The 26,998-nt window shown below is 45.3% G+C and overlaps 1 protein-coding gene across 1 annotated transcript in view; it reads left to right on the forward strand.

Annotated features, from left to right (window-relative positions):
- PHLPP2 (PH domain and leucine rich repeat protein phosphatase 2) overlaps positions 1-26,665 on the forward strand; it is a 75,104-nt gene extending 48,439 nt beyond the window's left edge. The window contains exons 7-19 of the mRNA XM_038754446.1: positions 737-883; positions 1,880-2,110; positions 3,383-3,585; positions 7,310-7,370; positions 9,464-9,559; positions 11,956-12,111; positions 13,447-13,647; positions 14,684-14,846; positions 15,450-15,580; positions 18,072-18,182; positions 19,060-19,254; positions 21,513-21,744; positions 24,691-26,665. Coding sequence (XP_038610374.1) covers positions 737-883; positions 1,880-2,110; positions 3,383-3,585; positions 7,310-7,370; positions 9,464-9,559; positions 11,956-12,111; positions 13,447-13,647; positions 14,684-14,846; positions 15,450-15,580; positions 18,072-18,182; positions 19,060-19,254; positions 21,513-21,744; positions 24,691-25,860 — 3,097 coding nt within the window. The 3' untranslated portion in view covers positions 25,861-26,665. The remainder of the gene's footprint in view (positions 1-736; positions 884-1,879; positions 2,111-3,382; positions 3,586-7,309; positions 7,371-9,463; positions 9,560-11,955; positions 12,112-13,446; positions 13,648-14,683; positions 14,847-15,449; positions 15,581-18,071; positions 18,183-19,059; positions 19,255-21,512; positions 21,745-24,690) is intronic.
- The last annotated feature ends 333 nt before the right edge of the window (positions 26,666-26,998 follow it).

The following is a 26,998-nucleotide window of genomic DNA, read 5'->3' on the forward strand; positions in this document are numbered from 1 at the left end:
ACAACGGGACATCTCAGCTGAAAACTAGGCGAAAACTCTGGCAGACAGGCCAGCATGGCACACTGCAGTCAAAAAAGGAGCAACTGCCTTTGAGCAGAAGCTCTTAGAATCATGAGACAGAGAAGCAAAAGTGAAGATAGTGTCAGTTGCTGCAAAGAAATGCAACAGCAAAGGACAGGCATTGCATGCTCATGGTGCAATCAGGACTGGTTTTTCAGCCATGCACTGATGCACTGGTGGGGTCTGATTATATATAATATAATATATATGACAGGCACCTGCATATTTTGCAGACGGAGGGTCTCAATAAATATTATTCAGAAAAAAGGAACATTTGGTATACATGATCTCTTGTTGATAAAGCGATAAAAATCAGGGCTCATGTCTGGGGAGAGTGGGTGACTTCCCATTTTAAAAGCAACATAGGATCCTTACAGTACATGTAAATGACTATCTTGGAGAATATGTGCTAAGGTTTGATGTCTTCATAACAGAGATAGTTGACTCAGTGGTCCACGATAATTGTACAGTGTAGAGTCAAAAGAGAATGGTTTCACATCCCTGAAACAGCCCACAGTTTGCAGAAAATGGGTTTAGACACTCTGCTCCCAAAGATTCATTATTATGTAGCATAGAGACGAATGGCTAGGATTTTCATCAGTTGAAACTGTTTTATGTAAATCTTTAATCAGCACCCAAATCACCAAAGTTAATTATTTGTGCTTTTACTCCTCAGGTTTTCTCAGCTCAAGGGCCTGAATCTGTCCCACAATAGACTCGGGCAGTTTCCCGTACTGCTGTGTGAGATCTCCACTCTGCTGGAGCTCAATCTTTCCTGTAATGGACTTTACGAACTGCCCACTCAGATCGGCAATCTGCTAAAGTGAGTATGTGACTTTTACCGAGACCTCTTGTCTTTGAAGAAGAGAAGTCAAGCCTGACAGAGAGAGCAGGATTATGTGTGAGGAGCTACGCTGTCCCGGGGCCAGTTGGGAGCAATTGCTCTTGGGTCTTTGGGTCCTAAGAGACCCTGTCACTCCCAGCAGTTGGGAGTCCAGATCGCAGCATCTGCGAGACACAGCATGCTATGGTTGGGTGGAAATAGTCAAGTGAGCGCCCAAGGCACTGTTTCCCCGCCCAACCTCCTCTCTCTACTTCGCCGTCAGGCACAGCAGCGATTCTTTGCTGACCCACTGACCTGGAAGGGCAGGGAAGAGATTGGGGAGTGTTGACTTGTGAGAGGTCAGAAGTGGAACTCCTTTTCTTCCTTCCCTCCCCTCTCAGGACTCACACCAAATTAAGTTGTTCCAGGCCCTATACCTGTCTAGGGATGGCCCAGATAGCAGAAAGTGAGAGGCTTTGCTTATGACCATACATGAATAAGCAACTGTCACTCAAAGGAGTACTATAAATGGAGTCTGAGAGCTCTCCTCTCTACCAATCCAATCAAATTCAAGAAGATAATCTAATATCTCTTGGTACAATATGAACTGTCGTAGTAATAGTATTAAGTGTTTTACTGTGTGCAGAACACTGGCCTAAGCACTGGTGGGAATTAGACGTGGTCATTAATCTTCATAAAGGCTGAAAGGAAAAAATGCCATTTTTGTCAGCTATCTACTTGTGACTAGGACCGTTATGACGCTGCTGGTTTCAGCATTAGACGTGGTCATTAATCTTCATAAAGGCTGAAAGGAAAAAATGCCATTTTTGTCAGCTATCTACTAGGACCGTTATGACGCTGCTGGTTTCAGCAGAGGAACTACCCTGTTGTGATAGAGGCTATATAAGTTGTCTTATTCTAGAGGTGGAGAATTAGGAGGCTTTCACCCTGCAAGTATAATTCCTTTCCCCCCCACCCCCTTTTTACTTCCTGTAGTCTTCAGACCCTCTGTCTTGACGGCAACTTTCTCACTACTTTACCTGACGAACTGGGAAACCTGCAGCAACTTTCCTCCCTTGGGCTTTCCTTCAATAACTTCAGCCAAATTCCTGGAGTCTGCGAGAAACTCACTACATTAGATAAACTGGCTCTGGCAGGGAACCAACTAGAGAGCCTAAATCTGGGGATACTGAACAGGTTGAGCCATTTGAAACACGTGGATCTAAGGTAAGTACACCCTATTCATCGCGGTGCTTCATTCCACACAGATTGATTTCTTAGTGAGCTGTATGAGGGCTTTAAAAAAAAATGGTACGATAAGCACTTAGTATGTGCCACTAGGGTAGGTAGAAGCTAATCAGGTTGGACACAGTCCATGTCCCACGTGGGCCTCACATTCTTCATCCCCATTTCACAGATGAGGGAACGTGGTGCAGAGAAGTTAAGTGATGTGCCCAAAGTCACACAGCAGGCAAGTGGCAGAGCCGGGATTAGAACCCAGATTCTTCCAACTCCCAGGCCCGTGCCTTATCCATTAGGCTACGCTGCTCCTCCAAAGGAAATTTCATTTCATTTAATGACTTAGAGGAAGAGATGGTTGATAGACCCCTGAGTAGGCAGAATCCTGGTTATAAAATGGGTTAGGCAGGTCCTCCACCAAATCTGACTGGCTTGGAACCCTCTCCCCCTGCCTTAGGTCCAGGTCTTCCTCAGTGGCACGAATATATGGTACATTTAGATGTTGATCCCAAATCTGTTTTGTTTTGCTTGTGCCTAGCCAGTATTTTCCTGGTTTTTTTTGTGTGGTAGCTATCTTTTGGTCCCCTGTGTAATGCCTCAATCAGTATAATAATTATTATAATAATGGGATTAAGCACTTATGAGGTCCCAACCTTATTTCGCTAAGCCCTGGGGTAGATTCAGGATAATCAGAATGGACACGGTCCCAGTCCTACCTGGAACTCAACCAGCCAAGCGGTAGAGTGAGCTGGTATCTTATCCCCATTTTACCAGGAATATTCCTTTTTTCCTTTTTGAAGATGGGAAGATTTGTCTTTTTCCAGTCCTTGGGGACCCCTGTCCTCCATAATATCTCAAAAATAATAGCCAATGTTTCCTCAGGAATGTCTTTTTCTTATGTATCCTAGAACACACGGATTGAAATATATCCAGCTTATAAAATAAACCTTAGCAATTTCCCAGTTTAGTTCATCTCTCCAACCTTCCGTCACTTGTGGGAACATTCCTTGATCAGTTGTTCTCAATGTGTTCATTTTTTTGTAAAGACAGAATGGGAAAAAAAAGGCTTTGCTTTTTCAGGCGAATGGTATTAAAAGGATAACATATATTTACCAGGACTAGTTAAAAATACTTTATATACTGTTCAAACAGAAGTAGCAGACAAGAGCTTATACTTCTTTCTCCCTCTATCCTCTCTTGTTTGCCTTCTTAGTGTCACTTTATTCTCAATAATTTTTTTTTTTGCATTTGAATTTATAGACTGAACCGTTTGAGAAGGATAGTTGCAGACAACCTGGAGGGGAATAAGCATGTTACCCACATGGACTTGCGAGACAATCAGTTAACTGACCTGGATCTCAGCTCCTTGGGCAGCCTGGAGCAGCTGCATTGTGAACGGAACCAGCTGCGGGAGCTAACATTGAGTGGTTACACCCTCCGGGCCCTCTATGCCAGTTCTAACAGTAAGTTGTACCTACCCCTTTCCTCCTTTACTTGCCTGTTCCTTCCCAGCTCCCAGGAGAACTTTCTAAGAAATTGATTCCCGCTGTGCTAATCAACCAGCCTTGCTAAATGGCACTCGATAGGTGAATTTAGCGTGCTACTGGCTGGCTTTATTTGTGAGAGGTGGGTTAGCATCGTCATCCTCGTTAATACCTGAGTCCACAGTACCTCGAATGGAAAATTGGATTCACAGTGGCTGTCATTCAGCGACACCCATGAGTAGCTGGAGATTTGGGGAAAACAAAAGGATGATGATTGCCTCTGATTGTTGATTAGTATCCCTCTGCCTCTATGTGTGCCAGATAACCACTCTCCCCACCTTCAAAGCATTATTACAGTCATATCTTCTCCAGGACGCCTTCCCCAATTAAGCCTTCTCTTCCCTACCTCCTTTTCCTTTCTGTGTTGTCTATGCACTTTAATCTGTGACCTTTGGGCATTTGATATTTGCCCCCCCCCACAGCACTTATGTACATATCTTTAAATTGCATATTATAAATTACTCACTTATATTAATGTCAGACTCCCCAGAGCATGTTTTCAGTATGGATTTTGGCTAGAACATAGCACTCGGGGGACATTTATCTGACTGCATGCAGTGTGCTGCAGTGTCAATCAACCAGTCGTATTTACTGAGCTCCAACTGTGTGCAGAACACCGAACTAAGCGCTTAGGAGAGTACCATATAACAGAGTTGGTAGACACGTTTCCTGCCCACCGGTGAGCTTACATCCTAGAGGGGGAGACAGACGTTAATAGAAATAAATAAATTACAGATCATAATTGTTGTGGGGTTGAGGGATGGGTGAATAAAGGGTGCAAATCCAAGTGCAAGGGTGATGCAGAAGGGAGTGGGAGAAGACATTGAAGAACTGTTGGTTCATATTACGCCTGTGTGGATAGGTGCAGAACTGGACACAGTGAATACTACTAAGTATCACTACTAACCCCTAATGGCTTGAGTGCAACAGCTGCGCTGCAAGACAACTGGATGTGTGTAAACAGGAGGAAGAGTTGTTGGCTCATGCTGGAGTCTTTGTTTTGAGTGTGTGTTACCATTGAAAATCCTTTTTTCTTTGCTGGAGGTGGTATTGATGGTCCGCTAACCCAGCATTGTCCTGACTGTTCTGGGGCCTTCAGTGTGTGGTTTTATTGACACAAAACCGTGAGCCGGTGAGAGTTGACTGAGAGACGGCAGTGTTCAGAAAAGTATCGACTCGGTGGTTTCCTAGTGGACCTAAAAGTCTTGTTGAAGAAGCTCCCCTGGAGATTTTCAGAGCCATTCATCTAGTTCCAACTTCCTGGGCAGAATCATTCAGTATTCACAAGTGGATAAAAACACAAAGATTTGTGCTCATCTCCTTATTTCGTAAAAGGTTTAGAACACTTTAGATTGCCCTGAATCCATTTCTGTTCCGTGTTGCGGTGGAGACTGGTGAGAGGACTCTGGAAAAGGCACAGCAGGTCACAGTCTTACGTGGGTATTCCAAGGAGGAGCTACTTTCCCTTTCCCCTTACACTGATCCCAGGAGTGCTCTGCAGTGTCCCTGCGTGTGAGTGCAAACCACTGTGTTCTGGGGTAGGGCTAGGGGTACATTGGGAATAAGGCGGGAGAGGGAGCTGACATAGCAGTGACTATTAAACTGCCCCTATATTACCTCCTGAATGTAACTCCTTGAAATACATATTCATGCTGTGTTTTCTTGCCTGGACAAGGACACCATTAGCTCCCGGGCAGAGATTATTATTGTTGTTGTTATTATTATTATTGTTATTACTGCTCTTCGGGTATTAATTGAGTACTTCGTGCCGGCTACTGTACTGAATACTGGGGAAGGTACAATTAAAATACCCACAGGGCTCACAATCTAAGCCAGGGGACGACAGATTCATTCATTCATTCATGTAGAAATAGGAGTAAATTAAGTATCAAAGATCAATTTTAGAATTCAGTCGTTATAAAACGGCACTCCTCAAGCTGCTCACTGCTGCAGACAAAGTCATTGGTTCTAACTGATGCAGGGTCCTGAATGTTGGGAAGGCAGGCTTCACTCCCGTAGTGTTGTGGAGTGGGAAACAGGCCGCCTCGGCCCTCAGACAGCACTCTTGGGTCAATCAATCAATCAATCGTATTTATTGAGCGCTTACTGTGTGCAGAACACTGTACTAAGCGCTTGGGAAGTACAAGCTGGCAACATATAGAGACGGACCCTACCCAACAGTGGGCTCACAGTCTTGCTCATTAGCAGTGAGGGGACTAGCTATCGTCCCAACCCCCTGTGCTCCTGTGGTGGGTAAGACTTCACTCCCGTAGTGGCAGGGGCATACGGAAAGGATGGAGGGTTAGCCTGATTCCAGGAAACGTCCTATAAAACCTGGAGCTATTATTACTATTATATATATATACATATACACTATAATATAATATTACTATTATTACTCTATATATTTATTTTACTTGTACATATATATTCTATTTATTTTATTTTGTTAGTATGTTTGGTTTTGTTCTCTGTCTCCCCCTTTTAGACTGTGAGCCCACTGTTGGGTAGGGACTGTCTCTAGATGTTGCCAACTTGTACTTCCCAAGCGCTTAGTCCAGTGCTCTGCACACAGTAAGCGCTCAATAAATATGATTGATTGATTGATTGATTGGAGCTCCCACGGGGTTTCGTGGACACACGTCCATCCACACGGGTTTGGGGGTTTCGGCTTCTGCCCACCCTCCATTCGTCTGGGTACAGGGAACATGAAAGGAGGAGAGCAAAGGAGTTACTCTCCCTTTCACAGCCCTGGTGGGAGTGGGAATGCCCTCTGGAACCAAAAGGAAAGACTATGGACCCGTTGTCCATTTTTTCTACTTCCGTACAACGCAACAGCGGGACCTGAAATAGCTTGGGACACTGATGCATGTCCGCACAGACTGTTCCAGGCCTCGCTCCCACACTCCTGGCTGGAGCTGAGGCAGCAGCAGTGGCCAGAACTGCTGCCCCCACCCACTTGGCCAGCTTGATGGAGTTGTCACTTTCGGGAAAGACTTCTGTCCACTGCACTGCCCAAAGTGAGTTCGGATCAGGGAGGCCGGTGACGCCATCAGCAGAGTCTCGGCTCTTCCCTTCCCCAACTTAGAGGGAAGAAGCCCCAGCAGTGGAGAGAGCATTTTCTTTTGGAACTCGAGTGAGAGCTGCAGGGCTGGTGGTTGCATAATTGGCTTAATTGCCTGGGAGTAGGGAAAGCCAGTAGTTTCCACTCCTCCTCCTCCTCCTCCCAGCTGACAGGTGGGGACCCAACTGTGTAAACATTCAATTACCTGAAGTGAAGGACCCTGAGGCCCAATTGATTGAGATAATCGATGCTGTGCTGCAGTAAATGGAAAAACTCCTAATTACATAACTTAGAAGAACTCATGAGCAATTTGGACGCCTAAGAAGAAAAGCAAATTACACTCCCCGTTGGGGCATTCCTATTCAGTTAACATTTGTGGAATACTCAGGGTGTATATTAAGTACTGCTGTTAGATTTTTTTTCCTTTGTTTCCCCAGACTAATTTGGTCAGGCCAAGGAAACCAGTCAAAAAGAAGCTACTCAAAATGCTCATGGTCATCTAGTGGGATAGCATGCTTGCTCCCTGGTTTCACTTTTGACTAGTTCCTGCACTAAAAATTCTGTTGACTTTTCAAATAGGGCTGACAGCAGTGAATGTTTATCCAGTTCCTAGCCTGCTGACCTGTCTAGAACTGTCCCGGTAAGTGAGCGACTAACTTACTATTTGGTTTTTGGTATAAATCCTTATATGTAAACAGTTTCTTAGGGATAGAGGTGCTAAATCCAAATAACCAGAGGTATTTAATATTTCAGTAGACCATAAAGGACAGATATCTCCTGGAAAATTTAGACACCCAGAGACGACTGGCCTTGCAGAATCAGTGAAACCTAAGGGCTTGCTTGCATCAGCCTCCTAAAATTATAACAAAATGTAGCAGAAGGGCTCTTCCCTTCCATTTCCCCCATTTACTGTGGAAGCAGGGGATATCGTACATGCGGAGCCATTTCTCCGGGTAGCCTACAGCTGGCCCTGAAGGTAGGGTGGCCATTTGTTGGGTCATCATCATCATCATCATCATCAATCGTATTTATTGACCGCTTACTGTGTGCAGAGCACTGTACTAAGCGCTTGGGAAGTACAATTTGGCAACATCAGCTGTTCCGTCCCCCTGACCTCTACTGCCGCTACCCCAGTTGTCTCTCTTCATAAATGCCCAACGACTACATAGGTTCTGCAAATTTCTGCCAAGAAGTTTTTCACGTATCTCCTTATGACTCCCTTATGTAACGTAAGCCACATTATATCTGTTCTAGCACTGCAATTCACGTGAGCGGTTGCCTCCTAAGTTTCACAGTAAAAACGTATGGAAATGGACGGCAGTTCAGACACTAGTCATTTCCCCAAAGTAATTACATATTGATTTTTATTTTTTATATTAGTTATTTGAATAAGAATGCTTTTTTTGAGGGGGCGGGGGGGCGGTCCAACAAAAGGGGCTGTGAAATTCTTCAGTGTTGTCAGCAGCCACCCTGCCTGGAGACAAGGAGAGTGCATTATTAGGCACTTTTCTGAACCTACAACTCTGTGAGTACCCAAGACGTTTCTTTGAGATTGACTTGGGAGTACTCAATTCCATTGCATGTGGTAATTTTCCCTTTTGCCTGGGGGAAGTTTTGGAATTTCTTCTTTATGACTCTGAAAAGGTTTTTTTTTTCTTTTAACTCTTGCTAATATACTTGCTATTTACAATTAGCTTTCCCCTGTCAGTGGTCGTGGGGGACAGGAAGAGCGAGAGTCCTCATATCCATTAACAGCTGCAGTATAAAGGTGGAAACTATCAAGTGGCTTTATGGTCCGGTTTGAATCTTGAATCTTACCTCCTCTCTGTCAAATTTTGATAGATGTTTGAGATGCTAAGGAGTGAAAAATGGCCAAAAGCCAATCAATGGGAGGGAAAAAGGAAAAGCAAGGGGCTTGGGTAATCTAAAATTAGGTATGTGTACATAAGCTTTGAAAGAACAAAATGGTTTCCCAGTGACATCGTGAAGGGGTGTAGCCATAAAACCCATCTCCCATTGAGATGAGAGATCCTGATTTTATTGGATAGTATCAGATCTCCTTTTCCCAAAATACTTCCAACTGTGATATTGAGATATAAAGCTTGTATCCAGGCTTAATGCAAGGTGTTTTACCTCCATTTTGTCTTCCAAATCGAGATTGTAAATTCTCATTTTACTGCAAAAGAACAGGGAGCAAGGGCAGGTTAAAGCCTACGGCCGAGCCAGAATCGTAACTCGCAACTCTCCGGTTTTCAAGGTATTGTGCAGCCAGTGAGCCTTGCCATCTCCAGGGCATAAAGAATTTTCAGACAAATAATATGACATCTGCCTGTTCTGATTTGTTGTTTCGGGTGACTGCAACAATTCAGATGATCAGTTACTTAAGTTTAGCTAAGTGCCCAGAGCAGAGCTCTGCACAGAAGGTAGTTAGTGAATGTTTGTTCCCAAGAGTGCAGTGCTTCACATTTTATTTCTCGTTCATCTGCATTTCTCCCCGTAAGGTGAAGTCATTTGAAAGCTGGGGGAAGTGAGGTTTCAAAGTGACTCTTCTAAAGTCACATAGTCATTGAAAGGACTGAGACTAGAGCTCAACAACTCTCAATTCCCAGCCCAGTGTTCTTTCTCTTAGAAGGCTGTAAACATTCTGATTATTTTTTAATCGGCCATCCCTAGTCACTCTCTCGAATATATGTCTCTATTGCCTTAAAATTTTTCAATGTGTATTTGCCAAAGGAACCTCCTTGAGTGTGTCCCTGACTGGGCCTGTGAAGCAAAGAAGATTGAGATATTAGACGTGAGCTATAATCTCCTCACCGAGATCCCCGTGAGGTAAAGAGAACTACATTGCCTTGAGAATGATCCCAGTTTAATGGACCTTTACAAGGAAATGCAGGTTTAGTCCCCAAGCCACGTGGCAACTTGGGTTCTCGTGGGCTACCACCAGACTTGAGATAGCCTTGGCCCAGGTAGCCAAGACTCCTGGGGGGATTTGTGCTGGGCGTTAATCACGGTTCCAGGGACTCCGAGGGGGAGGATGGGATGATGAGCGCTTGGAGCAGGGTTCTCAAAGCCAGGAGGAACTGAGCCAAACCAGGCTGGGTCTACTCGGGCACCTGTGATCCAGGGTGGATCAGAGACTTCTCAGAAAAGAGCCTTGAAGCACAGCATAAGAATTCTTGTCTGCAAGCTCCTTGTGGACTGGGATTGTGTCTGCCTATTCTGTTGTTTTGTACAATACTGAGTGCTTAGTACAGTGCTCTGCACACAGTAGACACTCAGTAAATACCACTGATCGAGCCCAGTCAGTCGTATTAATTGAGCACTTACTATATGCAGAGCACTGTACTAAGCACTTGGGAGAGTACAATAAAGCAGACACATTCCCTGCCCACAGTGAGCTTAATAATAAGAATAATGATGGTATTTGTTAAGCGTTTACCATGTGCCAAGTAGTTTACTTAGCGCCGGGGTAGATATGAGCAAATTGAGTTGGACACAGTCCCTGTCCCATGTGGGGCCCACCGTCTCAATCCCCATTTTGCCGATGGGGTAACTGAGGCGCAGAGAAGTGAAGTTACTTGCCCAAGGTCACACAGTAGACAAGTGGCAGAGCCGGGATTAGAACCCATGACTTTCTGGTCCCCAGGCCTGGACTCCATCCACTATGCCATGCTGCTTCTCTAGCTTACATTCTAGATGGACATTAATATAAATAAACAAATTATAGATATGTACATAAGTGCTGTGGGGCTGGGAGCGGAGGACGAATAAAAGGGAGCAAGTCAGGACGACGGAGAAGGGATTTGAAGAAAAGGAAAAAGAGGGCTTAGTCAGGGAAGACCTCTTGGAGGAGATATGCCTTCAATAATAATAATAATAACAATGATGGCATTTGTTAAGCACTTACTATGTGCCAAGCACTGATCTAAGCACTGGGGGAGGTACAAGGTAATCGGGTTGTCCCACATGGGGCTCACAGTCTTCATCCCCATTTTACAGATGAGGTAACTGAGGCACAGAGAAGTTGTGACTTGCCCAAAGTCACACAGCTGACAAGTGATGGAGCTGGTATTAGAACCCACAACCTCTGACTCCCAAACCCGGGCTCTTTCCACTGAGCCGGGCTTCCAGTAGCCTCAAAATGGCTCTTTGACTTTCAGAGCCAAGCTTATGCTTTCCTTTTCATTCAGTCATATTTATTGAGGGCTTACTGTTTGCAGAACACTGTACCAAGTGCTTGGGAAAGTACAACACAATAAATAGACACATTCCCTGCCCACAACTAGCATACAGTCTAGAGTCTTGCTTGAAGATACTGACTACCTGCCCCCCCCCCCAATAATAATAATGGCATTTATTAAGTGCTTACTATGTGCAAAGCACTGAAGGGCCCAAAGTAGGGTGGCACTGCTTCCACTTCCCTACATAAAAAACCCCACAGACTTATTTAGGGATAGTTAACATCTCTCCTACCTAACGGAGAATTCCGCATTCTGACCTCTGAAGAATGGTATCAGATCTGTGAGGAACTCCCGTTTTTTCTCTTTTAAGAAGTTCTCTCTCTAGATTTTCAAAGTGAGTCAGCTTTCCTCTAAAGATAAGATTACGTATTTTCAGTTCATGGTAGTCTGATTGTTTTATTAATCATTTTTCACATTAAACTCCTCCTCCTCCCCTCCTGATGGGTAGTAAAGTAGATGTTTTCTTGGCCCGTTCTTTGCATTGAGAAGCAGTGTGGTCTAGTGGCTAGAGCATGGGCTTGGGAGTCAAAAGGACCTGGGTTCTAGTCCCGACTCTACCACTTGTCTGCTCTGTAACCTTGGGCAAGTCACGTCACTTCTCTATGCCTCTTACTTGGGCTGTAAAATGGGGATTAAGTCTGTGAGCCTTATGTGGATTAGGGACTGTGTCCAACCTGGTTACCTTGTATCTACCCCAACCTTTAGAACAGTGACTGGCACATAGTAAGCACTTATCAAATTCCACAAAAAAAGGGAGGAAAAGAGCACTTGGAAGAGTACAGTGTAACAGAGTAGGTAGATTCGTTCCCTACCCTCAGCAACCTTACAGTCTAAAGAACGAGTTTAAGGCTACAGACTACCGATTGAACATCGAGTCATCTAGTAATTTGCTTCCGTTTGCTGATTTTGTGTAATCATCGGTTTCCTAGCAACTCCGTAATAGAAAAGAAGATTCTTATTGGTACTCTAACATTTTTCCCCTAGACTCCTCACTAGCCTGAGTCTTAGGAAGCTGATGGTGGGACACAACCATATTCACAACCTTCCAGCCCTGCTGGAGCACATTCCTTTAGAGGTGCTCGATCTTCAGCATAACTTGCTTACCCGGCTTCCTGAAGCCCTCTTCACCAAGGCCCTAAAGTAAGTAAGGACAGATCTTTTCTCGTCTAATAACGACCTTTGAATGGTCAAAGATTATGACTACGTGACACTCCGCCTGGTTGGGAGGTATTTATTATCTCTTGTGAGATAGAGAACAGGACCCGGGATTTTACGAGGCAAGATAAGTATGGTAGAGCCTGGTAGTGGAAGAACTTTGATTACTGCCCAGCACTGCTCAACTTGTTCTTGTTATGTTTTGGGGAGTGAATCTAAGGAACAGATTGGGAAGTTTTGATCCCCCTGCCCGGCCACTGTGTCCTTGGGTGGAAGAGTCATGCCATTCTTTCGTCTGTGTCCTTGTCAGTGCCTTGAGAGGCAGGACACGTCAGTTAATTTGGATTTCTTTGGATTTATGATGTCATCACTGGGAAGATTACAAATTGACAGATTATTTTCTAAACTTTTGTTTCCCTCTCGTAAACTTTGTCAGTGTCACCTAGAGACCTGAGAAAGGCTAGGGTTTCAATACAAAAACAAAAATCAGCCCCTTCTTCCGCCATTTATTTTGGGGGACCAGATCGTCATTTTACACAAACTTTTTCTATAACCTCCTTTCAAAAAAAAAAAACAAAACTTGGCCTCATGTACAAAAAATGGAGAAACTGAACACATAGAGGTTAAGGAATTTACCTAAAGCTGAAAAAGAGGTTAGGGAAAGCATTTACCACTTTTGTCCCCGACTTCTCTTAAACTTAACACCAGCAGTACTTCAGCAACTGGGCCAAAGGAGCAGCTCCCTGAGGCGTATTGACTTAAAGAAGACTTTCACAACTGCTGTTCCTCCCCTTGCTCTTGCCTCTACTGTGGATTTTCAGCTAGACTACATAGAGTCCCAACAGTGTTTGAGCTGAAGTATATGAGGATCGGGGGACTGTGTGCTGTAGGAACCGTGAGAGGACGGGAAACTTTAGCTTCAGAGGGGCCTCAGGTTTCCACTCCAGCATGCCCACCAGACACTTAATCTGCCCTTGCCTAACCTCATTCCTCTTTCTAAGTACAGTCAGTTCTAGTGTAACGCTTATTTTCATCGAATGACTTGGGTAGAGCTATAGACGCCCCCAACTCGGTGAAGGTGAAGAGAGGAGGAAGCCACAGCTGTAATGGGACCAGAGATGGACTTAAAAATGGCTGGTTGTATCTCCATTAAAACTCCTCTGGGTGACATGAATATGGAAAACTTGAATCTAAATGGGTTTGTGACATAGCAACCCCCGAGGTCTAGCGTGGAATTCTCTGTCAATTATTATGTGATGGGGATAACAAATACTTCTGAAAAAGGTGAATATTGGTTTGACAGCCTACTTTTTTCATTAGTCTCAGGTTCTTGAATGCGTCCGCAAATAGTCTAGAGTTCTTGCCGTCGGCTTGCAGCGGGGAGGAAAGTCTGAGTATGCTGCAGCTTCTTTATCTGACCAATAATAACCTGACAGATCAATGCATCCCTGCACTGGTGGGCCACCCACACCTCCGCATCTTGCACCTTGCTAACAACCAATTACAGACCTTCCCAGCAAGGTAAGTGTCTACGGAGCTTTTATCAGTCCAGCCAGGCCGTTTAAAAACTGGAGTCTCGAGTTATTGATGGGTAGCTTCTCGGAATGGCTGTGTCACTGACACCTCACCACCTGAATGGAGATTTCCTACTTCCTACCTGGACTGTTGAACGTTAGCAACCTAGGAGATTTTCACCTAAGAAGGTTCAGTCTTTAGGTGCCTCTTGGCATTCTCAGGACACTGGACCGAGAACATTTCAGGGTGGATTGGAGAAGTTTTGCAAATCATTTTCTCTCTTCTCCTTTGAGTTGTCTTTTGGTGTTCTGTTCTTCTGAAACGTCTAGCAGTGATATGAGAGAGTTTTTAACTTTTTTCTGCTAGTCTCTGGATCTGAAAGAGGTTTTTAATGCCCCTTGACTCTTAAGCCGCAGATAAAAGATAAGGGCAGCCCCAAGGTAGAAAGAGTTAATTGGATACTCCGTGCTAGAAAAAGAATCAAATTGAAAAAGAATGTGGAGAAAGCAATGAGAATGAAGCCACTTGGACTATGAGTGTGTTACAACCAGATTGTGAACAAACGTGATCTTAAAAACCCTTCTGCCCACTTCTAAACCTAACTACAGTCCCAGGACTTGGAATGTGTTCAGTGTCATCAGTAGCTCGGGGGGATTCTCAGGCCCAGCAAAGATCACACTGTTTAAAAGTATCATTTCTAGAAGATAAGGATTCGATACGCTGTAATTCTAACTGTGTTAAAATTCTGCTGTGGATTTTACTCTGGGACTAAATACTAACTGATAAGGACAGCTTTATAAAAAAATCTTTTCCAATCAAAACAACCACTAAAAAGTTTTTGATGACTCTGGTGAGATTGTAATCAGGAGCCAAAGAATGATTTATGCTGAAGATCATGGATTATGATTTCTAAAATTACTCAACTCTGATCTTCTGACAGTATAGTATTAATGTACTGGATTCTGTGTCTCTTTGCCTTATAGCTTGTACATAACTACTCTTACCTTTCATGTTATCTGGTATTTTGGTATTTTCTTTTCAGCAAACTCAATAAACTGGAGCAATTGGAGGAGCTGAACTTGAGTGGCAACAAGCTAAAAACTATTCCCACAACAATAGCAAACTGTAAACAGCTGCACACACTTATTGCACACTCCAACAACATCAGCATATTCCCAGAGATCCTACATTTGCCCCAGATCCAGGTACGTCCAAGGTTTCAAGAAAAGCAATTGAGCCCTTTCCTAATCCACCACTTAAGTCAATCTAGCAAATACAGAGGCATTAGAGTCTGGAAGCTGATGCCTTGAAATGATGTGGATGCCGTAAATAAACAAAAAAAATAGAGAAAGTGTAAGTGCTTGGAGGCAGTAGAGTTGAGTGGAGCCAAGATGGGAAAAGAGAAGAACGAACCCTAGTTCTAGTAGACGAGAAAAATGGAATGAGGTTTAAGGGGCCCTAGAGAGTGATAGTAGCAGTAATGATAGTTCTTGAATGTCTACTGAAGGTAATGCACTGTACTGAGCATTTGGAAAAGAACAACAGAAATAAGACTCACACTCCTTGCCCACCAGGAGCTTGCCCCCTTTTGAGGGAGACAAACATAAACATATACTCAGATAAGGTAATCAGAATGAAATGGATGGAACAGTTCTCCAGTTAGGCCCAAAGATGTAATTTTAGGTTTCTGGGCAAAGGTGAATGACTTCCTGGGGGAATCAGTAACCTTTTAAAGTCATAGGGGAAAATGGAGGGTATCCGAGCAGAGAAGAGTATGTTCTCCGTCCTCAGTTTTCTTTTTTGGTCAGTTTGTAGATTTGAGCTGCAATGACTTGACTGAAATCCTGATTCCTGAGGCTCTTCCTGCCACTCTCCAGGACCTAGATCTGACTGGAAATACCAATCTGGTTCTGGAACACAAAACACTAGACATCTTCAGGTAGGTTGAAGGTATTGGGGAACCATAGGAACGATTCTGAGGAAAAATCATGCAACCTTTCAACTGTATTTCTTCTCAGTGCTCTCAGACGACCAAGATAGAACATTGCAAACTAATTTTGTATAAGTATTGTTCGTCTTATAAGCACAGAGAGACATGCTGAACCCCTCCCCTCTTTTCAGTATCAGTTTCCACAGTATTTAGCACTGCACAAAGTAGTTAATGTACAAAAGAAGTAAAAGCCACTATCTTTGTCCTTGAAGATGTTAGTAGATGTAAATTAGCTTACCATTCAAAGAGGGACCAGATTTAAATAACAAGCATGGAGTAAATTAATAAACTAAAACAATGAAAGATTAAGTGGTGAGAAGTTTTGGGGAGACATGACTGGGAAGGTGGGCTTAATCAGTTATTGCCCTCTGGACTTTTTAGAAGGGCTTTGAAGGGTAGGGGAGAAAGATGTTTTGAGTGAGCTGAGTAGGAAAGGGGTGAGCAAAATCTTTTTCATAGTCAGTAGCCTTTGCTGAAGACCTCCTGGGCGCAAGGCACCATTCTAAAGGCCTGGCAGCATGTAACTAAGCAAAAGACTCAGTCTCTGGCCTCCAGGAGTTACCGTATGATGAGTGAAAAAGTATTTCCAGGAGAAAATAATGCCTGGGCTGAGCCATGTCTGTGTGACCCCTACGTGGGGAGGTTCCTGAGTCCCATTATAAAAGAAATGGGGGGAAGTCATATAAGGCTCACAGTCTTAATCCCCATAAATCACCAAATAAGCATTATGTCAAAGAGCAGTACGATAGAGGTGGGAGAGTCAAGTGAAAGAAGAAAAATGCCTGAGTGAACAGGCAAGAAGGAACCTACTTATAGTGAGCCTTGAAGATGTTGCTTAGGGGTTTCAGCTTTATATGAGAAGCAATAGGAAGAGTTGTTGGCAATTCATATATGTAAGGTGGACTGAAGAAGGGGAGAAGTTGAACATGGACAGCAATAGGGAGACTCGTACAGTAGTCTGGCCAGAAGGTGTAAGAACCTGTTTTAGTGTGGTGATTGTAAAAAAAGGGGTGATTCTGTGGGATCCATGGGAAGATCCAGTGGGGCTGCTCTGTACGCAGTAAGCACTCAATAAATGCCATTGATGGAGTGACTGAATGTGGGAGTTAAGTGAGATAAAAGAATGGCTCTTTTATGGCCCATGGAGTCTGGCTCCATGCCTGGTTCAGGATAACCACTGTTTTATCTATCATTTCCCTTTTCTCTTGTTTTGACTCTGAAGGCGGGGCTTACACATGCATACACATATTATATCCGTATCTCCGCCTCCCACATGTCTTCTAATATCTTCTTCATAATCAGTACCTCATATCTTCTAATACACATGATTATGCATAAATACAAGTATATTCACCCACACCGTTCACACACATAATTATGCCTACCCTCAATGTATACGCTCTTTCCCATCCTCATCACATATAGACCCACACATTCCTCCCCGCCTCCACATCCTCCTGTACAGGCAAGGGCCATATGTCTTTCAGTCCTAGCCAAGGTTGTCCCTGGCAGCACGTGAGAGCCTACCGGGAGTTGGAGTAACGAAGGAGGGAAAGGTGGAGCCATTCGGTTCTGCTTGAAGGCAGCTCTTGTGGTGCGAACACAGACATGGGTTGTAGCAGTGGTCGCTTGCAAGGCTGGTTGCCACATTGTGAGCTTTTTGGGCCCCCTGTTATTCCTGAGCCCTGGGCTTCGGTCCTGTTAGCCTCTGTTGTAATTCGATCCTCCTCAGAAAGGAAAACGAGGCATTACATTTTGGCCATATCAAATTTAAAATGTCACATGGTCACTTAGATTGTAGAAATCGAGATTGTAGAACAGTGCGAGGTCAGGTCAGGAATGGAGATGAAGATGTGAGAGTCATCCGAATTGAAGTGGTAGTTGAAGGCCTGCTGAAAATTTATGATTAATTCCCAGTGTCCTGGATGCTCTAGAAACACCAACAGAAAACAATATGTGAAAGCATGCGTATTTTCAGCCAGACTTTTTTTTTCTTCTTGATCAGGGTTCAGAATTATCCCAGAAGATCAGTTTTGGGAACTCTAAACTTATGAGGTACAATTTTGTGAGCTGTGAGTTCTTCTGAGTTAGCATTCTGGGAGGATGTCTGTATGACAAGTGGCTTGTTTTCAGGGTATCCATATAAATAATGAAGTTTTTGGAAATAGGAACTCATTCCCTTTCAAGAGAGTATATAAATTGAATTTGGGGGCTATCGTCTGCCCCTTATTAAAGTGATAACATTGCACGTTCAACCTGTAAGTGAAGAACAAACTGGAAATGAAAAGGCTAACCTTGTGTGACCGCTGTGTTTCAAGCCTAGAAGTCCGTAGCTAGTCCATCGGCTTTATGCTTCTGTCTGGATAGATGCAGTGAAGGAAAAGAGGCTAAGAAAATGCCAATAGGATTAACTTCCCAATGGTCTGACCTTTTTCTGTAGCCATATCACAACTCTGAAAATTGATCAGAAACCCTTGCCAACAGCTGATTCTTCAGTTGGATCGACCTTCTGGAGTCACGGACTGGCCGAGATGGCTGGTCAGAGGAATAAGTAAGTATATCAAGCTTCATAAATGCCGAGAAAGACCGTATATTTTACCCATCCAGCTTCTGAGAGATGTGTAGAGTTAATTAGCATCTTGTGAAGGCTTTATATGCCCATGAATTTAGAGAGCCGAATTTATTCACATTTTCTTTATGGCATTACCAGCTTCTTCAGAGTCAGCACCATTTCTTTATCCACAGGCATCACTTTCATTTGGAGAGTAGGATTTACTGCCTTTGCACTGTGCCCCTCTGTGTGGATAATTAACTTTGTTTTTTTTTAATAGCCTCCTGATCATTGGTAATTTTGTACTTTGTGGTCCCTGGTGGCAGGAAGATTCAGGGCCGAAGTATATTGAGGTGTGAGACTCTCTGCTCTAAAAAGGTTAAAGTCGCTTTGGGGGATATTTTTCCCCCCGAGGATTTCCGTGGAGCAGTTCTCTGTAGAAAGTCTCCAAGGAGCAATTTTAGTTGTAAGTAAATGATGGTGCCCTTTTCTGCAGTGTTATCAGTAGAAGCAGCATGGCATAGCAGAAAGAACACAGGCCTGGGACTCAGAAGGTCATGGGTTCTCATCCCGGCCCTGCCACATGTCTGCTGTGTGATCTTGGGCAAGCGACTTTACTGCTCTGGGCCTCAGTTACCTCATCTGTAAAATGGGGCTGGAGACTGTGAGCCCCATTCGGGACAGGGACTGTATCCACCCCAGCACTTAGTAAGATGCTTGGCACAGAGTAAATGCTTAACAAATGCCACATTTATTATGACTTACTGGTAGCTATGTATACCACTCGGCCAGCGAAGAACGCTCTGGGTTCCAGCAGCACTGAGTGATAGCCGTAATTTGTGGTCATCTCCCCACTTCCGTGATCTTTCCATTTTAGGCTTTGTGTATCTGCCCTTGCTGTGGATAACTTTGCAGATGGGGTGGAGGCCGTGTACGCCATGTTCGATGGGGACCGAAATGAGGAATTGCCCCGCCTCCTGCAGTGTACGATGGCGGATGTGCTCTTAGAAGAAGTGCAGCAGTCAGCAACCGACACAGTTTTCATGACAAATACGTTTTTAGTGTCTCATAGGTAAGCCTGGCGTACGTAGTTCTCCTTATCTCAAGATTCCTTTCCAAAACACATGGACTTATACTTTGGGGGATTGGAAAGGAGTCTAGATTATAGGAAGTGAACAAAGAAGGAAGCTGTATCTCCCCGTTATCTCTTTTGAGTATCCCTGGTAATGGAGTCCAGTCCGCTGGCAGTAAAAGCAGTTGTCTGAAACAAGTGAGAATTCCAGTCAGGCTATTTGCTTTTACCTGTGTTCATATCTAAGCAGTCAGTGGCATTTTCTAAGTCCTTTCTGTGGGTAAAGCAATGTACTAAGCACTTATTCATTCAATCGTATTGAGCGCTCACTGTGTGCAGAGCACTGTACTAAGCGCTTGATGCACTTATCTTGGTGCATCTTTCCACTGGATTGAAAACTCCTACTGGGAGCAATTGCATCCAACCAAAGCTATATATATTTAAATCCTATACAGAGCCCCGAATCCTCTGGGTACTCGATATTTGTTTATTACGGTGATCATGATGAAAAGAGACTGAAGATTAATTGGTATGATGAGAATTTACATAATTGATCCTGAAGTACATAAATACTGTACTGGGGGCTTTGGGTTAGTCTCATTCACCATCATTACCTAAATTAGGCTGTCAGTCCGTTTTATTTGTTAAGCGTCTTCTGAGTGTAGAGTACTGATTACGTGTTTGGGAGAGTACAATCAAAGCAGAATGTCTGCTGTGTGCTTTCAAGGAGCTTACAGTCAGATGGGGAGATGGACAAAAAAGATTTGCAGAGAGAGGGAAGAGGAGGATGAAGACCAAGAATAAAATGGATGTTAGAGTGGGTGTTGGGGAGAAAAACAGAATAATTGAGTATACATGCACATACACACGCGCGCACACTCTTGTGTATATGTGCAAATGTTGAGATATGTCTAAATACCCAAGTGCCAAGGGTAGCTGCTGAATGAAGGTGTTGGGGCTTAATCCGAAAGACATCCTGGAGAAGTGAAAATTTGTGGAGAGCTTTATAAAGTGGGGACAGAGGTGGTCTGGTGGATTTGTCGTCAGGCCAGGGGAACATCATGAGCAAGGAATCAGAGGTGGGAGAACTGAATAGTGAGGTGCAGTTAGGTGAGCTTGGGAAGAGTGAGGAGTGTATGCTGTAGAGAAGTGGGTGAAGAGAACTGATAGGTAAGATGGGGAAAGGCTGTGGAGAGCCTTGAAGCCAATGGTAAGTTTTTCCTGGATGTCGAGGGAGGTGGGAGGTTTTTGGGGAGTGGAGAGAGATGTCAAACATTCCCAAAAGATGATCTGGACATCATTGGGGGGAAAGTGGGGAAAGCCTGGAGGCTGGGAGGTTAGTCAGAAACAGCATGGCCTAGTAGAAGGGCACAGACTCGGGAATCAGAAGACCGAAGTTTTGATCCCGGCTCTGCCACGTTCTAGCCGGATGTCCTTGGGCAAGTCACTTAGCCTCTCTAGGTCTCGATTTCCTCGTCTGTACAATGGGAATTAAATGCCATTCTTTTCCCTGCTTACACCATGAGCCCCAAGTGGGACAAGGACTGTGTCCAACCCGAATATTTTATATCTACCCTAGTGCTTAGTATAGTGTTTGGTGCGTAGTAACTGCTAAGCAGATATTACTGTCAATAGTGAGGAGGTTGAAACAATAATCTCACCGTTTTATGGTGAGAGCGAGTTCCAGAATGATGTCAGTTTGGGTGGAGAGGGTGAGAAGTTCAGTTTTTTACATGTTGAGTGTGAGTGTCAGTGGAACATTTGAGTTAGCTGTCCTGAAGGAAGAGGAACAGGTTGGAGAGAGACTGGGGCTAAAGGGAGATTTGGGAGTCATCCACAGAGAGTGGTAGCTAAAGCCACGGGAGGAGATGAGCTCCCCAAAAGAGTGCGTGTGGAACGAGAAGAGTAGAGGACCCAGAACAGAGTTTTGCGGGGCACCCACAGTTAGGGGATGAGGTGGAAGAGGAGCCAACGAACAACTTGGGAAGGGGAGTCAGAGAGGACGGAGAGCCGTGTTGGAAAGTATTTCCAGGAGAAAGTAATGCCTGGGCTGAGCCGTGTCTGTGTGACCCCTACGTGGGCAGGGTCCTGAGTCCCATTATAAAAGAAATGGGGGGAAGTCAGCCAGTTCCCACATTATTTGACTGCAGTATTAACTCGAGATACCTATTTGCTTGCCGGGCTGTTTGCCAAGCTGATTTGGAGTTCTCCCTTCCTTCTAAAGCAGGTTGGTCACTTTCTTCTCTCTCTTTGGATAGAAAATTGGGTATGGCTGGTCAGAAGCTGGGCTCCTCTGCTCTCCTGTGTTACATTCGACACGACGCTGCCGATCCAGCAAGTGGCTTCACCCTGACGCTGGCCAACGTGGGCTCGTGTCAGGCGGTTCTGTGCCGCAGTGGGCAGCCACTGCCCCTCTCCAAAGTCTTCAGTTTGGAACAGTGCCCAGAGGAGGCCAGAAGAGTTAAGGACCAAAAAGCCATCATAACTGAGGTTGGTCCTGCTATTTCCAGAGGTTGGCCTAGGCCTGCTTGGGGCTATGTGATGCTTAAAGCTTGAGACACGTAGAAAATAGAGCTCTTTCCCAATCTCCTTAGCCCATTCTGAGGGATGGTAGTGGGACCGTTGTGGGGGACTTCCTTGCTTTTTGAGTTCCAAAGCTGTTAGTAGTTGCTGATCCCAGGGGATGCATACCTCAAAGTAGCAGGGCTGGGAAGAAATATTCAGGTAACAGAGAATGTTAACTAGCAAGAAAGTGCCAAGTTCATTTGAAATTGGATAATACATTCTTATTTCCAGTCCTTTCCTACCCGTTTGTTTCCAGATATTAGCTGCCATTTCCAAATAGAAAAATGTGGGTAAAAATCTCCTTTGGTTGATTGCCAGTTCATTTGACTGTTTTATCCGGAAGATAGAGAAGCAGCGTGGCTCAGTGGAAAGAGCCCGGGCTTTGGAGTCAGAGGTCACGGGTTCAAATGCCGGTTCTGCCACTTGTCAGCTGTGTGACTTTGGGCAAGTCACTTAACTTCTCTGGGCCTCAGTTACCTCATCTGTAAAATGGGGATTAAGACTGTGAGCCCCCCATGGGACAACCTGATCACCTTGTATCCCCCCAGCACTTAGAACAGTGCTTTGCACATAGTAAGCGCTTAATAAATGCCATTATTATTATTATTATCCAGGCCCAAAAGACAGATGCTGTGAAAAGGGAGAGAATTTCTCCTTGAATATATCTTCTCTTAGCTTGGTTCTGGCACTCTGATGTTCAAAACCATCCACTTTTTCCTGTCTATACCGCCACGTCACGGCACTGTGCTGCGGTCACTTTGGTCCTAAGCGGGTCCTTGCATGTAAAACCTTCATGTGCCCTTGGCAGTGTGCTTCACCCCTGTTGCCTGCCATCTTACCATACTCCTTGCCCCAACAGGAATGTGACTAGCAAGCCGTTATCATTACCATCAGTTCCTTCACACAGGTTCTCGATCCTGAAGTCTCAGGTTCATCCACTGTTCCTGATGAGAGACTCTTTATAGTACACAAAGTGGATTTTTCACAGGGAGGGAGGGGTTAATGAAAGCATCAAGTGCTAGCATCTCAATAATTGCATGGAGCCTCTCTCACAGCGTGGCTCAGTGGAAAGAGCCTGGGCTTTGGAGTCAGAGGTCATGGGTTCAAATCCCAGCTCTGCCAATTGTCAGCTGTGTGACTTTGGGCAACTCACTTAACTTCTCTGTGCCTCAGTTACCTCATCTGTAAAATGGGGGTGAAGACTGGGAGCCCCCCGTGGGACAACATGATGGCCTTGTAACCTCCCCAGCGCTTAGAACAGTGCTTTGCACATTGTAAGCGCTTAATAAATGCCATTATCATTATTATTTATTGAGTAGTTATTGTTATGCACTTTAAAACTGAAAAGCAGAGTCCCTGACCTTGGATTATATGATTAAGTGGGCATCAGAAAAGAGCAGCATGGCCTAGTGGGAAGAGCACGGGCTTGGGACCTCTGACTAGAGGTCATGGGTTCTAATCACAGATCCGCCATTTGGCTGCCGTGTGACCCTGGCCAAATCACTTAACTTCTCTGTGCCTCAATTTCCTCATCTTTAAAATGGGGATTGAGACTGTGAGCCTCACCTGGGACAGCCTGATCACTTTATATCTACCCCCATGCTTAGAACAGTGCTTGGCACATAGTAAGCGCTTAACAAATACCATTATTATTATTGTTATTATCAAATGATATGCATACAGGAGGAAGAATGTGGATGTAACAGTTTATCACAAGTGTATGGAGAAATGAATGAGTAAATGGAGTATGTAAACCAATATATCAGTAAGAGTTAAGAGTGTTGGTAAATACAGAGGAACTATCGTGGAAGATAACTTTTTCTCAAGAAATTTTAGGAGTACCCTTTCTGTCCTAAATCCTTTAGCATAGTAAAAGTGACTTACGGATGCTCGAACTTTTCTAAATCTAGAACAAGATTTTACATTTTCAACTACTAAAGTCTTGACTTAGAACAAATGAAAGTCTCAACAGAATGAAAAACTGGATCTAGCAGCTATCACCCTTTCTTCTTGCCCTCAAAACTTTAAAAAGAATAAGGAGAGAGATTTTTATAACTTATTTCACAATCCTACATCGCTCGGGCCACTCAGTCTGCTCCTAGAGAAACAGAGTTACCTAGTGGAAAGCACACAGGCCTGGGAATCAGAGAACCTGGGTTCTAATTCTGGATCTGCCACTTACCTGCCATATGACCTTCGGCAAGTCACTTCACTTCTCTGTGCCTCAGTTCCTTCATCTGCAGAATGGGATTCAAAACCTGTTCTCCCTCCTGTTTAGACTGTGAGTCCCACGTGGGACCTGAGTATCTTGTATCTACCCCAGCGTACGGTACAGTGCTTGGCACATAGTAAGCGCTTAACAAATACCACAATTATTATTATTATTAGCAGTAATGATAATAATTAAAGAACGTGGTTTTCCCTATCGTTTCTTCTCTTGATAATCTTATAGCCTGTGCTGGGTTATTTCCAGCTCTGTGCTCAATGGGAAACCTCTTGCAGTGGGCTCACTGGGTCTTTTGCCTCTCTCCGAGGGTCCTAAATTAAAGGAAATACTAGTGACACTTGGCCTGGTTGTTTCTAAGAAGAAAAATCTCCAATAAGAATTTCATTAGGGCTCAGCTTATTACAGGTAAGGCCCAAGCACTTAGGAGAAGGTAGAGCGACTCCATCACGGCTAGCTTCAGTCCCCTGAGACCTGTGGGTTGACGACTCCGTAGCTCTCCCAGAGTCGAGACCTTTCTTTTCAGTTAATTTAGCTCAGAGGCCCATAAGGTCTTCTCGTAACCGGTCCCTCAACAGTAGGGCCCAGATAAATACCGAGAATTTGGACTCGGGATCTACTAACCGAGGCTTTCCGTTTGCTTTTAGGACAATAAAGTGAACGGGGTGACCTGCTGTACCCGGATGTTGGGTTGTACCTACCTGTACCCCTGGATCCTTCCCAAGCCCCACATCTATTCCATCCCCCTCACGGTGCAAGACGAGCTTTTGGTGTTGGGGAACAGAGCCCTCTGGGAACATCTGTCGTACGCAGAAGCCGTGGCGGCCGTGCGGCACGTGCACGACCCGCTGGCGGCCGCCAAGAAGGTGTGCACCCTGGCCCAGAGTTACGGTTGTCAGGATAACGTCGGGGCGATGGTGATCTGCTTGAACATCGGGGAGGACAGCTGCACCTGTGAAGCGAATGGGCTCCCCCTCCCTGGCCCCGGGGGGTTCGCCCCCACCACCGTCAAGGACCCTCCCAAGCCAACCACCCCTTCCTCCAGCAGCGGCATCGCCTCGGAGTTCAGCAGTGAAATGTCCGCCTCCGAAGTGAGCAGCGAGGTGGGCTCCACCGCCTCCGACGAGCACAACGCCGCCGGGCTGGACGCGGGCTTGCCGACGAGGCCAGAGAGACGTTGCAGCCTCCATCCCGTGCCCGCCTCTGGGCTCTTTCAGCGCCAGCCTTCCTGCGCCACTTTCTCAAGCAACCAGTCGGACAACGGCTTGGACAGTGATGATGATCAGCCAGTCGAAGGGGTCATAACAAATGGCAGTAAGGTGGAGGTGGAAGTAGATATCCACTGCTGTAAAGGAAAGGGTCTCGAACCGTCCTCGCCCACGGCTGAAGAGGGGTCTCCTGCTCTGGGCCCAGGCGTAGAGGACGATTCTGGAGGTTGGGGGAGGCCACTTGGGATCGGGAGGCAAAATAGCATCAACAGTGCCAGTCACCTCCTGCCAGTCACCAAGGAGAAGACTGAATTACAGAAATCGCCCTCCACGTCCTGTCTGTATGGGAAGAAGCTCTCCAATGGCTCCATAGTGCCCCTGGAAGACAGCCTCAACCTAATCGAGGTGGCTACAGAAGCTCCTAAAAAGAGAACTGGCTACTTTGCTGCTCCCTCCCAGCTGGAGCCCGAAGATCAATTTGTGGTCCCCCATGACCTGGAGGAGGAAGTGAAGGAACAAATGAAACATCACCCGGAAAACAGACCCGAGACAGAACCCCATGAAGGGGATCGGACTGACCATCGTGAAGAATTTGACACCGCTTTATAATTCCCCCTAGGAGAGTTGTCGCATCATCTCTCTCCTCTGTCTGTAATGTAGGGACCAGTGGCCCCCTTGAAGGAATCAGACTCCGTAGTGAGTGATCTTAGCGGAACAGGAGAAGACACCCAGAGCGGCCAAGTAAGAGCTGCTTGGTTCCTACTCTGGGGACCGAGTAACTTCGTTCAGTAGTGGGTTTCACGCTCACCTGACATTGGGATTCCCAGTGATGCTGGGCAGAAGACAGGCCCTGTTCAGCCTCCGGCCGGCCACCCACCTTTAACTTTTTCTTCCTTGGGATGATTTTGAGAATTCGCCTGCCAGGGCGGGGAAAAGTATTTGTCTCTGTGGAGGAAGTGGCTAAAGGTTGATTCTCTTAATGATCACTCCTAAAGGATCTTTTGTGACACAGAGCAATTACCGTGTAAAGTGTCAGGACTCAGCCCAACTCCAATGTGACATGACTAGTCACATGGCTTTATTATTCTTCTCTAAGAGAACACAGCCTAGCAAAATGAAGCTTACTGGAAATGCAGAGCCAATCGAACTGATTTCTGTATGTACTGTAGAGGAAGCACTTTTCATTGACTGTGAAATTTTATTTTTGAATCTGCACTCGAGCCAGTCTTCTTAGAAGCAGCCCAACCCCTTTGTTCTTTGAATTAGGCCCAGCCGAGGGTGTGGGCATGGGGAAGTGGCTCGAAAAACTGGAGTCAGAACTCCCTTCCCGACAGTCCCAGTAAGAGCTGGAAGGAGTCGGGCAGCAGTGCCCGCCGTGCAGGAGCGGAGTAGAGGCTGGTCTTGTTGGGGATGAAGGGGGTGGGGAAGGGGGTTGGGGGAGGAGTGTCCCAAACAACAGGAGGGATGGGGAGGGGGTCAAAGACCTTTAGCAAGTTCGGCTAGGAATATTTGAGATAGAGCAGTTCCCAGGGGAGCACCTGGGGGTTTGAGTAGCGCAGGCCAAGGAAGTAGCCGTCCCACTCTTTAGGGGCCAGGGACTGCCTGCTCACAGCCAGGAATTCGGAGCCATCAGAGATGTCTCTTACAGGTGGAGGCAGAGCAGATCGATTGGGTTCCCTGGGTTGAAATGCTTTTTTTTCCTTCCCGACTAGGTCAGAGAGATTGTTCTCTCCCCTCTCACCCTCAG

The sequence above is a fragment of the Tachyglossus aculeatus genome, chromosome 11 (assembly GCF_015852505.1).
Source record: "Tachyglossus aculeatus isolate mTacAcu1 chromosome 11, mTacAcu1.pri, whole genome shotgun sequence".
Lineage (NCBI taxonomy): Eukaryota > Metazoa > Chordata > Mammalia > Monotremata > Tachyglossidae > Tachyglossus > Tachyglossus aculeatus.